The sequence below is a fragment of the Myxocyprinus asiaticus genome, chromosome 14 (genome assembly GCF_019703515.2).
Source record: "Myxocyprinus asiaticus isolate MX2 ecotype Aquarium Trade chromosome 14, UBuf_Myxa_2, whole genome shotgun sequence".
In the NCBI taxonomy this organism is placed as follows: Eukaryota; Metazoa; Chordata; class Actinopteri; order Cypriniformes; family Catostomidae; genus Myxocyprinus; species Myxocyprinus asiaticus.
Window position 1 is genome coordinate 8,651,330 of NC_059357.1, and position 18,823 is coordinate 8,670,152.

The 18,823-nt window shown below is 40.5% G+C and overlaps 1 protein-coding gene across 2 annotated transcripts in view; it reads left to right on the plus strand.

The window, feature by feature from the left end:
- LOC127451407 (protein shisa-9-like) overlaps nucleotides 1-18,823 on the plus strand; it is a 129,034-nt gene that overhangs the window by 91,286 nt on the left and 18,925 nt on the right. Inside the window, exon 4 of one of the 2 annotated variants that reach the window (XM_051716107.1) lies at nucleotides 18,641-18,751. The exons of the other annotated variant lie outside the window; for it this stretch is intronic. Within the exon in view, the coding sequence (XP_051572067.1) occupies nucleotides 18,641-18,751 (111 nt within the window). The remainder of the gene's footprint in view (nucleotides 1-18,640; nucleotides 18,752-18,823) is intronic. 2 annotated transcript variants of the gene reach the window in all.

Below are 18,823 nucleotides of genomic sequence, written 5' to 3' on the forward strand. Positions count from 1 at the left end.
GCATATGTGTTAAGAACAAGGAAGAGTAAACAAGCATCAAATTCGACAAAATGCAGATGTCATTATTTATAGTTATTTATTTGAGTCTTGTGGCTTTACTTTCAAAACAGTGTGCAATGTTTTGTCGCATAGACTTCCATTGTAAGTACATTACTGTAAATATGATTTTCTTTTTGTTTATACAAACTGAGGGACAAGTCTAAATTCCCTCTGGTAATCAACAGCATTCCGCAGATGTCAATAGAGATTAACTCATCTGAACCTGGAATATTCCTTTAAACACTGGTATCCACTTCTGTGTCATGCCCAACAACACACTTTAACAGCAGTAAAATCACTGTAATACACAGACTTGAGAGATTTATTGCTTTATTAAATAACCACAATAAACAACCCTTTAACATGCACACACACTACTTTTAAAACATGCTTTCAGAGTGACAGCATCAGCACATCATGAGATATATATATATATATATGTATACAGAGAGAGAGAGAGAGAGAGTTATTTAGTGTGACAGAAGAGCAGCTGGTCTCTGTGTTCGATATCAGAAATGCCTTCATCTCGCCCTCTCTCCTGTCATTCTAAATCTCTCTTTTCTCATTTCTTTATTTTTTTACCCTTCTTTCAAAATGCAAATTACTGCATAAATAACTCAAGTTGGCTTCTGAAGGACTTAAAAAGGACTCATCTAATTTCTATCACATTCAACATTGTTTCCCGCTCTTTTATTTATTTTTCTCCATTCTGTTTCTCTCTCTCTCTCTCTCTTTCCTCCAACAGTTTTTATTAGACAAATCGAAGCTGATACTGTGCTATATGGTCCAAAAAGAGCACAGCGTGGGGGATGGTGAACACCCCCTCTTCTGCAAGTGCATTAACCCAGTGCGGCTGCGCTCTAATAGGGACTCAACAGGGTTGTACCAACTGAAAAACAGGGAGAGGGTGGAATGGGGACTGGAGGTTGTTTGAAGGTCAGAAGGCTGGCAGAGTGTGTAAGAGCATCAATCAGGTTTAACTGAGTGCATTCACACACACACACACACACACACACACACACACACACACACACACACACACGCACAATTGCTTCACAAGCACTTTGTAGAGATTGAGTCAGGCTGTGCTGCAGAGTGAATGAATTGCATTGTACTGCATGCACACCGTTGTATCATTTCTCTCACATATACACACACGCACTTAGATGTGTATGTACGGATGGACTGCTCTTGTGTTGGTCCATCAGCTTTATAAATGGCCGGGCTGTACATACTGCAGATTGCTGCATCTCGTATATTGGGATCCGATGGCACGTACACATGAAGTCTGAGTTACAGATTTCCAGTGCTGATAATAAGGTTTCGGTGTGTATCAGCAAGTGTGTGTGTGTGTGTGTGTGTGTGTGTGTACCTTGTAGAACTAGTGGAATATGTCATTAAATTAGTTTCATTCCACTGAGAATCATAAAAACTGCTTTTGCAGTTCATGCAGCACACATATCGTAGCCTGTGTTTGTGTGTGCGTCCTTAACAATTGAATACATTTACACTTAGGGATCAATAAAGTGTCTGTCCATCCATTATTAGTGTCTTTCTACACTATTAAAAGTATTAAAAAGTACTATGGGATTTCCATGTCTTTTTAGTCGTGGAGTGGTAGCAACACCATATTTTTGGTCATGGTACCATGGTATGTACGTTCAGTATCCATCCATCCCAAAAAAACAGCAACTTTTACAGAGATAAGAGTTAAGAATTACTCACTCTTGTTCTTCTCTCTCTGTCAGTTACTTCTGTGTGAAGCCTCAGATGCACATTACAACATCTCTCTGAAACCTTCATTTTAAAAACATGGAAAATAGCAGCCAGAATTAGGCTAATTAATTCAGACATCTGTGTGAAAACTTATCCCAATCTATCTGTGCCACTTGATTCTGTTTCATATCTCAGATTGTTTGTGGTAAAAGTTTGTAAGCCTAAATTAGCATTTTCCACTTACTCACCAAACCCACCCAAATGAACTGAGGAAATGTTAGTGACACTCAGTATTTTTTCCTTATTAAAAAAATGTTACTCCTTAAGACATGAATTGTAATTTTGCAATATATGTAGGAAATCATGACCACTTACATTAAAATGAAGACTCCAGTCATATCAGTAACCTTATAAAAGCTGTTTTATTCTACATGGAGAGGGTCCGCACATGAGGGTTGCCATGTTAGAATCACATGACCAGCCGAATACTTCTCGCTTAATCTCAGTAACCCTCCTGTTATTTGACACTTTCACTCATTGATTAAAGTAATCATGGCTGACTGAATACTAAATTTCTACAATGGCATCTGAAACTGAAAACTATTCATTTTAAATTATGCTGCATCCAAGCCACTAGGTGTCAGTGTAAGTCCAAGATGACACTAAGACAAAACTTACTGAGAGCATATTTAAGCAAAAAAATAGATTGCTACATTTTACACACAAGAAAATATGGATTGTTTTGCTATGTGGTTGCTAGGGTGTTCTTGGTGGTTGACAAGGCATTGCTATGCGGTTGCTAGGGTGTTCTAGGTGGTTGACAGGGCATTGCTCTGTGGTTGCTAGGATGTTCTAGGTGGTTGACTGGGCATTGCTATGTGGTTGCTAGGGTGTTCTAGGTGGTTGCTAGGGTGTTCTAGGTGGTTGACAGGGCGTTGCTATGTGGTTGCTAGGGTGTTCTAGGTGGCTGATAGGGCGTTGCTATTCGGTTGCTAGGGTGTTCTAGGTGGTTGACAGGGCGTTGCTATGCAGTTGCTAGGGTGTTCTACAGGTGCATCTCAATAAATTAGAATGTCGTGGAAAAGTTCATTTATTTCAGTAATTCAACTCAAATTGTGAAACTCGTGTATTAAATAAATTCAGTGCACACAGACTGAAGTAGTTTAAGTCTTTGGTTCTTTTAATTGTGATGATTTTGGCTCACATTTAACAAAAACCCACCAATTCACTATCTCAAAAAATTAGAATACATCATAAGACCAATAAAAAAAAAACATTTTTAGTGAATTGTTGGCCTTCTGGAAAGTATGTTCATTTACTGTATATGTACTCAACACTTGGTAGGGGCTCCTTTTGCTTTAATTACTGCCTCAATTCGGCGTGGCATGGAGGTGATCAGTTTGTGGCACTGCTGAGGTGGTATGGAAGCCCAGGTTTCTTTGAAAGTGGCCTTCAGCTCATCTGCATTTTTTGGTCTCTTGTTTCTCATTTTCCTCTTGACAATACCCCATAGATTCTCTATGGGGTTCAGGTCTGATGCGTTTGCTGGCCAGTCAAGCACACCAACACCAAGGTCATTTAACCAACTTTTGGTGCTTTTGGCAGTGTGGGCAGGTGCCAAATCCTGCTGGAAAATGAAATCAGCATCTTTAAAAAGCTGGTCAGCAGAAAGAGGCATGAAGTGCTCCAAAATTTCTTGGTAAACGGGTGCAGTGACTTTGGTTTTCAAAAAACACAATGGACCAACACCAGCAGATGACATTGCACCCCAAATCATCACAGACTGTGGAAACTTAACACTGGACTTCAAGCAACTTGGGCTATGAGCTTCTCCACCCTTCCTCCAGACTCTAGGACCTTGGTTTCCAAATGAAATACAAAACTTGCTCTCATCTGAAAAGAGGACTTTGGACCACTGGGCAACAGTCCAGTTCTTCTTCTCCTTAGTCCAGGTAAGACGCCTCTGACGTTGTCTGTGGTTCAGGAGTGGCTTAACAAGAGGAATACGACAACTGTAGCCAAATTCCTTGACACGTCTGTGTGTGGTGGCTCTTGATGCCTTGACCCCAGCCTCAGTCCATTCCTTGTGAAGTTCACCCAAATTCTTGAATCGATTTTGCTTGACAATCCTCATAAGGCTGCGGTTCTCTCGGTTGGTTGTGCATCTTTTTCTTCCACACTTTTTCCTTCCACTCAACTTTCTGTTAACATGCTTGGATACAGCACTCTGTGAACAGCCAGCTTCTTTGGCAATGAATGTTTGTGGCTTACCCTCCTTGTGAAGGGTGTCAATGATTGTCTTCTGGACAACTGTCAGATCAGCAGTCTTCCCCATGATTGTGTAGCCTAGTGAACCAAACTGAGAGACCATTTTGAAGGCTCAGGAAACCTTTGCAGGTGTTTTGAGTTGATTAGCTGATTGGCATGTCACCATATTCTAATTTTTTGAGATAGTGAATTGGTGGGTTTTTGTTAAATATGAGCCAAAATCATCACAATTAAAAGAACCAAAGACTTAAACTACTTCAGTCTGTGTGCACTGAATTTATTTAATACACGAGTTTCACAATTTGAGTTGAATTACTGAAATAAATGAACTTTTCCACGACATTCTAATTTATTGAGATGCACCTGTATGTGGTTGATAGGGCGTTGCTATGCGGTTGCTAGGGTGTTTTTGGTGGTTGCCTGGGCATTGCTATGCGCTTGCTAGGGTGTTCAAGTTGGATGACAGGGCATTGCTATGCAGTTGCTAGGGTGTTCTAGGTGGTTGACAGGGCAATGCTATGCGGTTGCTAAGGTGTTATAGGTGGTTGACAGAATGTTGCTATGCGGTTGCAAGGGTGTTCTAGGTGGTTGACTGGGCGTTGCTATACAGTTGCTAAGGTGTTCTAGGTGGCTGACAGGGCATTGCTATGTGGTTGCTAGGGTGTTCTAGGTGGTTGACAGGGTGTTGCTGTGCGGTTGCAAGGGTGTTCTAGGTGGTTGACAAGGCAATGCTATGCGGTTCCTAGGGTGTTTTAGGTGGTTGCCTGGGCATTGCTATGTGCTTGCTAAGGTGTTATAGGTGGTTGACCGGGCATTGCTATGCGGTTGCTAGGGTGTTCTAGGTGGTTGACAGGGTGTTGCTGTGCGGTTGCAAGGGTGTAATGCTTTGATGTTGTTCTTTTTACAGTGTGAAAGGGTTTTAACAGTCTTTTCTTACACAATCTATCATCAGTGATGATGTTAAAAGGGATTTTAAAATGAGCATATCATGTATTTGTGTATTAATTGTAACTGAACGCATGTTGACAGCAGTAAACTGTGTCGGGTTGTGTCATGGCACAGATCGGAGGGCAAATGATGTCGGTTAGCAGTGGAAAAGGTGTGTGTGTGTGTGTGTGTGTGAGTACATTCACATAAGCCATCAATGTCACTGCTGATTATTCGTCAAATTATATCAGAACCAACTGAAGTCAATTCAAAGTGTATACTTGAATTGTGAAAAAGAGCTGATCACACACACAAACTCAATTCAACTTCTAAAGTAATAAAGCAAGGCTACATACAGTAGCCTTTTCTTCCTTGTGGCAGTCAATATTTCTTGTACATATTACATAATTTTTTCCTTTATCTTTCTTGTACTCTTTCCTTCTATCTGTCTCTCTCTCTCTCTCTCTCTCTCTCTCTCTGTCATTTTTTTGTGGTGAGCTGTTTGATTGAATTAAAACTGGAGGGACAACATACCCTCTGAGAACAGAAATCCAACTAATGGCCTTCACAAACGGATATCAGACAGCTTTTCCACCACACACATTGTTCTCCAATGATGAATTGCTCTACAAATACATTTTGTGAAGTCTCAAAAAGTTAAGCTGAAACTCCTGTGGATGGCCAAAAAGCAGCAGGTTCACGGAAATTTCTGCAGAAATTCATTCTTTTTCATTTACATTTCTGCTATGTAAAAAGAAGAAATGTTGATTCAGTACGATTCTCCATTGTTACTTGCCTTTTAGAAAACACTGCAGGCTTTAGCTCTGATATTGTACAGTAGCTCTAACATTCAAGCTCAATTGTGGTTCATATTTTGACTATTGTGCCATCATTGTGACTCTTGAGATATTGTTGTGACTCACTTATTCTATCATTGTGATTATATTGTGACATAATTACATTTACATTTATGCATTTGGCAGACGCTTTTATCCAAAGCAACTTACAGTGCACTTATTACAGGGACAATCCCCCTGGAGCAACCTGAAGTTAAGTGCCTTGCTCAAGGGCACAATGGTGGTGGCTGTGGGGATTGAACCAACAACCTTCTGCTTATTAGTTCAGTGCTTTAGACCACTACGCCACCACCACTCCAGTATTGTGACTGTTTTGACCTCAGTGTAACCAGAGACGTTATAAAGATGAGACAGGTCATTCCTATACATATGAAGGTGTAGAAATTGTAACGCCAAATATGGCGGCTGGAATGGAAGTCCCACCTTACAGCTAAATGAGCCAATCACCTTTTTGAAAGAGACTTCGTCTTTCCGTTTTCATTAAAAATTATAGTTGCCAAAAAATTTTACATTGACTTGAGCTAAAGAAGTACAATTTATGAGACCATTTATGTCAGATTTTATTATTTGGATTTAATCTTGACACACAGTTTTGGAGATTTCGGTCTTGCCGTAAAGGGACTTTGCTGTTACTCAATTGTGGCTCTGTTTTTACTACACTGTATCTCCCCATTGTTACTCCCCATGTTTATGGTCTGATCTGTAAGGCTCAATCCATTACTCTCTTCAATATAATTCGGCATTGTTACTTGTGTTTTAGAAAACACTAAAAGTTTTAGCCTCAATAAGCACCATTGTAGTTTCTACTCGGTGTATAATGAGGTCCCTCACGTATCTTTTGAAACTGCCAACAAAAGCAGGTGAACAAATGAGGTATAGAATAAATGGTGAATTGATTGACACCAATCAACTCAATCAATATTGAGTTCATAATTTGATCAATACTAATCAACAGATCTTTAAAAAATGTAGGAACATCCAGTGAAACCAACCCATCCATCTCAAGAATCTTAGCAATCCTTGAGAAGCAAATTTAGATTATTCAGATAATCTACAACATACACGAAATTGCTCTCTTCCGTCTGTCCTTGCATATCACATCAGTGTCCACACTTCACCAGGTTACCAGATCATTATGAAATATTTACTACTTAAGACACAAACAACAGTCTCCCATGGGGATCAGTGAGATACAGTTCAATAACCATTTAGCAATTATGTAACTCCGCTCTGAGAGGAGTGCAGGTCACCCACTCATCGCATGATCACTCTGCCTCGTCCACCATGAGAAATGAGTGATGACATGAGTGATTGGGCTGAAACATCTGTGTATACTAAGCTGTATGTCCAGTTAGGGTTAAATATTTAGTGGAATCCATTTAGAATTTGTTGCCATTTTTGAGCCTTTGCTGTAAAGTGAAATGGGTTTGTTTAGACCGAAACACACTTCTAAAAGTTGACCTTGTTTTTCAACCTTACACAGCATGTAAAAAAACGTGGCACTCTTGCGTGAGATACTGAAAAACAGCAAGACGCAGCACTATGGTTAAAGACGTCCGTCTAGCGCATGCTTACATAGAAAAACAATGGAAAAAGAGCACAGAAGGACAGAGACAGTGTAAAAGTTCCTTAAAAATACATCATCAGGGGCCAGATTCTTGAAAGATTCTTAAAGGAATATTCCGGATTCAATACAAGTTAAACTCAGTCGACAGCATTTGTGGCATAATGTTGGTTACCACAAAAATGAATTTCGGCTCGTCCCTCCTTTTCTTTAAAAAAAAACATCAACGTTAGTAGCTAGATACCTTTTTATAGTTTATCCTAAGAACTTTCTTAAATTTTTCCTAAGTAGATTTTTGTGAATCCGGATCCTTGGTTATTTCTATAATGAATAATATAGTCCACCAGCTTAAAATGATTTGATCAAGTAGGACATTTTCCTGTAGCAACTTTCCTGCTCATCAATCATTGGCCTCTGATTTTAGAGGTAGGTTTAGGTCTTGTGTTAGGGTCTTTAGGGATTATTTATCCAATTAGGACATGTACGTGGATCAACATCCTTTGATAGTCCCTTCAAAGTCTGACACATACAGGACTATTAAAGGGATAGTTCACCCAAAAATGAAAATTCTCTCATCATTTACTTACTTTCATGCCATCCCAGATGTGTATGACTTTCTTCTGCTGAACACAAATTAAGATTTTTAGAATATCTCAGCTTTGTTGGTCCTTACAATGCAAATGAATGGTGACCAGACCTTTAAAGCTCTAAAAATCACATAAAGGCATGATAAAGGTTATCCATAAGATCTCAGTGGTTAAATCTATATCTTTTTAAGCGATTCAATCACTTTGGGTGTGAAACAAATCAATATTTCAATCCATTTTTTTTTTTTACCATAAATCTCCACTTTCACTCTCAGAATGTGAAAGATTTATAGTAAAAAAGGACTTAAATATTGATCAGTTTCTTACCCACACATATTATATCGCTTTTAAAAACATAGATTTAACCACTTGAGTCTTATGGATTACTTTTATGATGCCTTTATGTGATTTTGGAGCTTGAAAGGTCTGGTCACCATCTACTGCATTGTACGGATCTACAGAGATGAAATATTCTTCTAAAAATCTCAGTTTGTGTTTAGCAGAAGAAAGAAAGTCATACACATCTGGGATGGCATGAGGGTGAGTAAATGATGAGAGAATTTTAATTTTTGAGTGAACTATCTCTTTAAAGGATGTTGATCCAGGAACATGTCCAATGGGGATAAATAATGTAACCCTAACCCTAACTAACTCTAACAATAACCCTAAGCCTAACACTTCCCTAAACTGAAACTCTAAAATCTGATTGCTTGTGGACATATTTGTGTAAATCCCATTGCTAATCGTCCTGTCATCAAGATATGTTTTTTTTAGTTTTTTTTTTTTACTAACGTGCCCCCTAGAAGTTGCGTTTATCAATGGGTCCTGAATTGACTTATGACTTTTAGTTTTGGTTATGATTTCTTGCCGATTATTTGATTGCACTGCAGTCACTGATGCTAATGAAGGAACAACATGACAGGACAGGGCAGAAAAAAGAGAGGGAGTGAGGGAGAGATAGAGGACAAACAGAAAGAGCAAGCGGTTGGTGGTGAGGGGTGAACATAGTGTTAGTCAGTGATGTCGAATCTGTCTGATGGAATCAGAGGCCAATCTCCACGTCGGCGTGTAATGGACTTTATATTATTATATTATTAGATTAGAACTGGAGCCTGACCAGAGAAAATCGATCTGAGCTTCATGCTCATAATGTCAGTCCACCAGCACGAGAACCTGGAGCAGTGCTGACTTCCAGGCATTGTGCACTGGTACACAAGGAATTCTCTCTTCAGGCAGAAAATTCACCTTCACAGCAGATTTCAGACCAGCCTGCAGAGCACCAATCATGGCCAATCAACACACACCAGAAACTGCTATGCAGTTTTGAGAGGGAGGGACAGTTCTACAAGCCTAATGACATGCAGACTAAAGTCAAAGTTCAAAAATGGCTTTCAGAAGGAATGTTTATTAGTAGAATTTGCTAAAGAATGCATCACACAAAGTTTAAGGATTTATAACAAACCCCAAACACTAAGAATTAAACTTTGTGTGGTAAATCTCTGTATTTCTCGTTGATGGAGGAAGCGGGAGCTGGGTAACAATCCAAAAAAGACACTATATTGTCAGCATTTTTCAGCGTAACAAACAAAGTCTGACGCATACAAAACTAACTGGCTTTTCAGCTCAATAAATAAATACACAAAGATTTGTTTTTCAGCTGTCTCTTAAACACATTTCTTTTCAGCAGTACGAATAACATCGACACACACACACACACACACAGCTCCGTGTGTCTCTCTCTCCAGCTGTGGCTTTGGCTCCTCTTTATCTCTCTCCTGGCTGACTGAGATAATTTGCCCCCAGGCAGGGCCGTAGCATGGAATTCTGGGCCCCCTGACTCTATATAGTTCTGGGCCCCTTTCATATTAAAAAATACAGTCTAATATTTGTTGTGGGCCCCCCTGGACCTGTGGGCCCCTAGAATCGTTACCACCTTTCACCCCATTAGCTACGGCCCTTCCCCCAGGTGTCCATCCTTACAGCTCAGTCACGCCCTGCTCGCCACATACCCCCATCACCTGACTCAGGCTGGGGAGCCATTTGGCCTGTCACTTACTCCCCCCCCATTTCTGGAGAGGAAGTGTGGCTGTTTCGGCCAACCCTCTCCAGGATGGCTTCCGGGGTCACAACTCCCCGTTTCCGGGGAACAGAAACAGGACGTGGAGAAGGAGAGGGGGCAAGAGAGAGAAGAGACAGAGAAGAGGGCTTGCCGGCCCCCGAACATGCCACCAAACGGTCATCAGCCAGCTACACGGCCTCCGTCAGTGATGCTGGCTGATGGCACTGGACCCACTCAGCCATCCCTTTCGGTCACCTGCTGACGAGCTGCTCCAGCACCACCAGATCGGGTATCTCCTCGGCGTCGCGATCTTTAGCCAGCAGCAAGGACTCCATGACAGCGCCTTCCTCCTCCAAAATCCCGGGTTTCGGCACCACTGTGGTAATCTCTGTCTTTCTCGTTGAAGGAGGAAGTGGGAGCTGGGTAAACTATCCAACGTACGACACTTTTATTTTCACACTTTCCAGCTTTGCACCACAGTTTGCTTTTCAGCACAACATGAATGTATGCACACACAATCACTCTGCTGCGTGCGTCTCTCTCTCCTCCGGTGGTTTGGACTGCCCTTTTATCCCCTTCCAGCTCTCACTGCAACACAAAACAGCTGTTAGAGGTGATTTTCCACAGGTGTCAATCCTTACCGTTCTTCCTCTCCCGGCCTCGATCTCCACAGACATCGCTCGGCCACGCCCACATCACCACACTTTGGCTCATAACTTGTCCCACACGTTTGTCCTACATACATAAATGATAACTCCATTCGTGAGGTTTGTTCTGTAGAGGTGTGCTACTTTTTTAAACAAATATCATAATCAGAATATCATAGAGACTTGGGGGTGGGCTCTTTCAACTTAGGCCAGTACGCAACCACAAAATTTGTATTGTTAAATAAAGAATCTCTTTAACTGATAGACGTCCAATCCATTTTTCCAAACCTAAACAAAGACAGCTTTCAGCATACATGACTAAAAGTAATTCAGCAAGGTAATTCCACTGTCTTTCACAACACAAAAAATGGAGGAAATAACAAAAGTAAGAAAGCAAGAAAATATGCAGTCGTCACAACTTTAATTATGCAGAGTCTGACACCTCTATTCTAAAACAAGCCTCCAGAGACAAACTCTAGAGCTATTTGTAGACAATTAGAGACTTCCTATTCTATACATCCATAAAGAATATACTCACATTGCAAAATTATGCAAGAATACTTTCACTTAAGGCAAAAAATATGAAAGAGAGAGAGAGCAAGAGAGAAGTTACTTACGTATGTTTTAGATACAATATGGCCAGTTATTTTTGCTCCCCCAAAGAAAATAGTTCCAAATAGTTCCATGAAGCCAAAGCAGAATCCAGTGTTGAGTGTCAACGAACAACGCCTTGCACAGCAACACCGGTCGAGAATGCTGTGAACACATAAAATAACTAAAAGCAGTCGTAATTTTGATGCTATATGTATGGCAAGCCGATTGACTTTTAATGTGCAGGATATGATAAAGATAAAAAAAAATAAAAAATTACATTTTCACTAATTAAAATGCTAATTCTTGATATCAATCATAATATTTTATATCAGAAATTACATTTGCAGGATTAGCTAGTTAACATTTTATTGTTGATATTTATAATAAATATCCGGTATATGATTAAATGTGGAATAGCTTGCAATAGTATGACACATAATTGTGAAATTCTATTAGTGAAAATGTAATTACATGTTAAATAATTACAAATTATTTTTATTAAAAAAAAAAACAATTTGAGTGATGACGTAATTGTTTTATATCAAGATTTAACGTTTTTACTAGTTCAAATTTAATATCACTACTAGTAATTGCAATCCTGATATCAATAATTAGCCTTTTAGCTTGTAAAAATGTTATTGTTGAAATCTATAATTCATATCCTTCTGTTATGTTTAAAAATAATGACGCCTGTGATGTTCGGTTCAAAAATGACCCGTAGTGAGTTCAATAGATTTTCAGTAAATTTACAGCACACTTATCTATAAATTATGAACTTGAAAACTGGCATAGGCTTACCTACATGTTTTCACACTGAATAAAGGCTTCTATAGTAGCATTTTAACTGGAAAGAGTGCCACCTATATGTGAGTTGTGGAACTACGCATGTACAATAGATATACAGTAAATCTTTAGCTTTACTGTAAGGATTTACAGTATTTAAAATAAGCTAATACTCATATTACTTACAAATTTAATAATTCAGAAAGAAAATGATCATGGTGTATATTCTGCAACATTACAACCATAGGAATACTGCAGAAAAAAAAATAGAAAAGAAAAATAACATATTATTGTACAGCAAATACATTGTCAGCATTGTCAAATTAACATTGTGCAGTTGAACAACTAAATATAATTAAGTGTGTGTGTGTGTGCGCATGCGCACACTACACACAGTTTTGGCAGTATGTGCAGGTCTGTGTATAATATCTGCAAAAATTAACCCATTATGCTGTGCGTATCATATTTCATAAATGATTATCTAAAAACTCTTCATCATCAACATGACATATACTTGCTGAAACCCTGTTGTATGTATTAGATGTCCACTGCCTCCCAGTGAAATTTCTGTACTTCTGGAAGTAAAATGGTTGCCTAAAATGATTGCCTTCATATTTTTATCCACATGTCTTTTTTAGGTGAAATCTTTGCTGATTTTGATAAAGTAAAATTAACAATAATATTTTATTATCTCTTTAAGAGAGAGAGAGAGAGAGAGAGAGAGATCTTTTGACACCACTGATATTTAATATAGAACTGGACTGATCATGACATCATATCAGTGAAGCCACTGCGCCGCCATATAGAGCGCAACAGTGACCGCCCAATTTTTCAGCTGTCTGGGTTCCGGAAGTATTTTACCCATTCATTTATTCCATAGACTTTTAATAAAATCCTTCATAAAAGAGTTGTGAGCCATGAACCAAACCAACCAGCTCCGAGGTGAATCACAACATCACAAACTTTGTTTTGAGGCCAAAAAATATTTGAAAATCGGACATAAAGACAAAGCAACAACGCTGTGTACTTATCGTGTTTTATGAGGGCATGGACTACAATCTCAAGAAGCATTGCCAATGATGTCATTGAATAAAAAACGATGGTAATATATAAAACTACTGTTTATTGCTAAATATCCCGATATGTACAAATATATAAGTAGTTTAAGGGTGAAGGGAGTGCGCGGTCGCTCCGAGCCACGTTTCGAGGGTTTCGTTGGATGGGGTTCTCTGATTGGTGGATCTTTCTCTACTGTACCATGGGTAATGTAGTTGTTTACCATGAATTCCGCTATCAAATTTTTAAAGAGGCCCTATTATGCTTTTTGGGGATTTTACCTTTCCTATAATGTGTAATATAGCTGTTTGTGCATGTAAAAGGTCTGCAAAGTTACAAAGCACAAATTCCACACCAAAGGGAGTTACTCTCTCCCACAGAAAACACTTCTCCTGAACTGCCTGAAAAGCCTGGTTTGCAGTCCAGCCATTACTTCCGTGACATAGCTACGTCACTATGTAACACATTTGCATAATGCCCGCCTCAGGAATGTGCTGCTCATGAAGCCTCCGGAACTGAAACTCGGTTATGGTAAGGGGTGTTACATTTCAGACACATGCTCTAAGTGGTTGACCAATCACAACAGACTGGGCCAGCTGACCAGTCAGAGCAGACTGGGCTTTTCGGAAAGGTGGGCTTTAAAGAGACAGGAGCTACAACATAGCGGTTTCAGACAGATGGTGAAAAGAGTTGCTGCAGCAATGTACAGTATGAGAAAAATAATGTGTTTTTTGAACATTAAAGCATGTAAAACTGTTCAAGCAGACGCCCCCCCCCCCCCCCCCCATTGTACATGAACATTTTCCACTCTCTTAAACTGGCTGTTTTTGCCACTGTACCTTTATGACTTCAAAAAGCAAATAACCTCTTATGATTGGCTAACTTACTAACAGCTAACGTTCCACTGTAGTTCACACTGTTATTCATCAGGGTGGGCCAAGTTGCTGAATACTGAATGGTTGTTGATATGTAAGCATGAGGCACTTATATGTTAATTTGCTGATAGTTCTAACATTACTCTACACAGTACATCAATCCCTTTCATTTCAAAAGAGCAAGAAAAATCCTGTTTTACCATGACATGTCCCCTTTAAGTCACAATCCTCAGTATGTGGAGTGAGTATTTGTGGTGGATGAGCATGACTCAATTACATCTGAGATTTGAGTTTTGAACTTGTGCCTGTGAGTGAATGAGGGACAAAGATAAAGAGAGCGAGAAAGATGAAAGAGAAAAGAAGTGTAGGAATAGAAGAAGAAGAAGAAGAAGAAGAAGAGAGAGAGAGAGAGAGAGAGAGAGAGAGAGAGAGAGAGAGAGAGAGAGAGAGAGAGAGAGAGAGAGAGAGAGAGAGAGAGAGAAACTTAAAGCAGATTAAAGGCCTTGTGTGTGTTTGTTTACGTTGGACTGTTTTAACAGTTAGAGTTTGAAAAGTCTTGGCCCATTTAAACATTCCGTCAATGTAAGTCTATGGAATTTTGGGTATTTTTGATGGGAAAAAAATTTTATACTTACTGTCAAACAGGCTTCTTTTATTTTGCCTAAAAATGATGACGAAATGTACTGACGTTTTTGTTCTTCCAAGGTGTTCATCTGCTGATATTGTCTTGTTTGTGCACATCTCTGAAATTCTTGACCTAAGAGAACTTATCGGTTACATACATAACCTCGGTTCCCTGAGACGAAGGGAACGAGACATTGCGTGCTAACGCATATGGGGAGTTGTCCTTCCACACAACCTAGTTGAAACCTCTCTACAATAACTCCAATATTGTAATATTGGCTATGGTGTTTGAGCCCTGCCCTTTTAGGCATGAAGCTGTCCACTACAAAAGCAGGTGCACAAACACCATTCCTCAAAATCTTCTGACTGAGGGACAAGGAGCACATTGCTCGCACCTCAGAAGAACTCTGAGTCTTGTAGTGCGGCCAGCATTCACAATGTCTTTTTCCCTTCATCTCAGTAAGCCGAGGTTACGTACGTAACCGAGACGTTCCCTTATGACTCAGTACACTTGACGTGTGCTAACGCACATGGGGAACAGAATCCTATCACGCTGCACTACACGACATAACCTTCCAGAGAGGAAACATGATGGGACGGCGACCGACATGAGTATGCCGCAAGTGAGTTACCCTCATTTTGGGCGGGTGCACTCAATGTATGCGTGTAGTGCCCGCACAGGGCATAACAAATGCAAGGACTGTTCCTCATCCGAATTAAATGGAGAAGGGAATAAAGCTTGAAGGTGAACCACCTGCGCTCTGAAGGGCGTGGTTAGAACCTTTGGCACATAGCCTTTTCTGGGTTTGACAGTGGTTTTTGAAAGACCAGGGCCAAACTCCAGACATGAATTGTCAATTGATAGTGCATGTAAGTCACCTACCCATTTTACTGAAGTCAGAACCAGCAGTAGTGCGGTCTTAATGGAGAGCATGTGCAAATCAACAGAGTCCAAATGGGGGCCCTGCGAGCGCTTTTAGGTCCCAAGTCGGGACTGTAGCCAGCCGAGGTGGATTTAATTGTCTTGCTCCTCTAAGGAACTTTATGATTAAATCATGTTTGCCTATAGTGGCGCAGGCTTCAGGTGCGTGATACGCAGATATAGTCGCCACATAAACTTTGAGAGTTGACTGAGTGAGTCCTGTGTCTAATCGCTCTTGAAGAAATATGAGAATTTCTTGCATGGGGCAGTTTACTGGGTCTTTGCCATGTGAAAGACACCAATCAGTGAACACATTCCATTTTAGTGTGTAGAGGCGTCTCGTGGACAGCGTTCTGGCCTGTAAAATTGTTTATGACTGAATGTGTCAGTTCTGGCGTATTTAGCGTGCTCCGTTCAGGGGCCACACATGCAGTTTCCACAGCTTGGGCTGGGGATGCCAGATTGTGCCTTGCAGCTGAGAGAGGAGATCCCTCCTCAGCGGTATTTCCAATGGCAAGCTGAATAACATCTCTATCATTTCCGGAAACCATGGCTGATTGGGCCATTTCGGTGCAATTAACAGACCTGTTTCCATGTCCACTCGGACTTTGCTGATGACAGAATGAAGGAGGCACACCAGGGGAAGTGCATACTTGCATTTCGCCAGCCATACGTGGGCCAGCGTGTCATGGAAACATATATACACCACTACTGTTGTGTTGTCCAAACGAATCAGAATGTGGTGATTCATAATATCGTAATGAAAATCTCTCAAGCTAGAAAGACAGCCAGTAGCTCTAGGCGGTTGTCATGTCATGGCCGTTTCGCACCTGTTTCCAGGTGTCAAAAGTCAGGCGTCCATTACACACCACGCCCCAACCTGTGTTGGATGCATTTGTGGTCAGCATTTTCTTTCTGAAAACATGACCCAGCATAACACCCTGCTAGTAGAAGGCTGGCGCTGTCCATGGTGCTAGAGCAGCCAGACAGTGGCGAGTTACCCCGATGCACATGAAAATAAAATGTTTTTTCAGTTTGAACTGAAACAGACACCGAAGAATGGTCTGTACGTTCTTGTTATGAGGTGCGCACGCATGAACTCCTAAAAAGAAGATTTATTGGCTGGGGAAAAATTTGCTTTTCGCCAGTTGACATTGACCAGATTTTCCATATGGCAAAGCAGCAAGTCTCTGTGTTCGCTCAGTAGTGCCTCTGATTGGCTAGTAATAACCAATCGCTGCGGTAAATCAAAACACACACACCGTTCATTTTCAATGGGGTGAGCGCCACATCCATACATTTCTTGAATGTGCGGGGAGCCAGAGACACACAGAAATTAAGGACTTTAAATTGATACGCAGTTCCCTCGAACGCACATCTAAAAAGCCACCTGTAAACCAGTACAGTTGGTACATGAAGTACACATCCTTCAGATCTATTGATGCAAATCAGTCCCGAGGACGGATGTGCGATAAGATCTGTTTCTGAGTTAACATTTTGAATGGGCGCATTCAGAATGGACTGAAGCCCTCCGTCCTTCTCCCGCTGTAAATCCCGCTGTGTGTCGCAGTCTGTGCATACATATCGTGTGGTCAGACCACAGATTGTACTCGATCATTGTAAACACCAGCTCTGACAGGACAGCAGGCTTATTAATTCATATGAAACAACCTCTATCGCATTCTTTGTGAGAAGATTGTATATTTCGGCTCGTAACACTGGAGCGGCTTCGGACGGAACTGTGGAAGACAGAACACCATTGAAACGGGTCGGCCGACGTGCAAATTGGATCGTATATCCATGTCTGATAGCCACGCGTCCACGTAACGGGACAGAGGGCAATTTGGTATGTTCATAACATGATATAATGCGCCGCTCACCATTGGGAAGCGTTTGCCTGTAATGTGAGGCTTTGAAGTGGAAAAGCCCTTTACTAAAAAAGTGTGAGCGTCTCGTGCATGAAGAAATTGTCACGTTGAATGTAGATCTGGACTGAATACTTTTATAAGACTATAAAAACAAGACAGTACAGAATGTGACCTAAAGTGCAACATAGACTCTAAAGTTCTTTGTGTGATTGAGTGTACGCACAATTAACCCTTTTAAAATGTGTCAGACATTGTCAATAAATGCCATGCATGCGCACACACATAGACAAAAATGAATCTGACTCTGTCAAGGACCTGCATCCATTTGCTGTGATGTAACCTGGCCATTTAATTGTATTTGGACTGCATGTGTGCGAGTGTGCGAGTGTGTTTGTGGCATAACGATCTGTCAAGTTGCCCTAAAAGCCTATACATGCATCTTCACTAACATACATAGGTTAAGTGCACACACACACACACACAAGCACAAAGTGATCTGACAGAATCGAGTCAGTGACCTTACACCCCAGCCCAAAGGGGAGGACATAGGATGTGTGTCCTAAATAACCTGACCTTTAGTGACATGCGGCATATAGACAGCACATATTTAGCGTGTTTACAGAAGTCTAGCATGCATCTGCCATGAAAATGGACATACATTGTGCACATGCACACACACATATTCGTAGGAAAGAAAATCACGAATGAGATTTCTTCATAGTCTCAATTGTTTCTCCTGAGGATTGTCACAAATTGTGCCAAGATTTGCAGTCATTTGGTTTTGATGTCCAATGTAAACCTTACGTATAATACGTATGAAACATTTCTCAATTCCCCCAAGACCAAACTATCTGTGCTATGTGCTATCCACATTAATTACATAGCTCTATTACTGTAAGTCAACAATTGTCTCATGTGTGTCTATTTTGATCATTCCTATGGAATTTTGACAAAGTTGATGCTCAAATGAAACATAACCAATAACTTCATAAAGAGCAACGTCTGAGCAATATGATTTTCCTCTGGCTATGCATGCGTGTCTTTCGTTACCCTTTACTTGCTTAAATTAATGGCAGAGTTTTTCCTTTATCGTATAATCAAATGCACTCATCTCTCTATAATGTGCTGACTTTCCATTTACTAATGAACGCAACCTCCTTGTGTCTCCCTCTCTCTCTCTCCATTTCTCCTCTGCACTCCCTCTTTCTTCCCTGTCCTCCTTCTCTGCACTCCTTTGTCTTTTCTCTCCTTTAGAGCATAACCACCTGAATAACGCCACACTTCCTCCTTTGACTCCCACAATGGCCCTGTCCCAGCCCCACAACAATCTGGGCTTCAATAAATACACCTCTATCAAGGCCATGGGTAAGACACACATACACAGTATCCACATGAACAGCTGTCATGTCTTGTAATGTACACTATAAATGCCACACA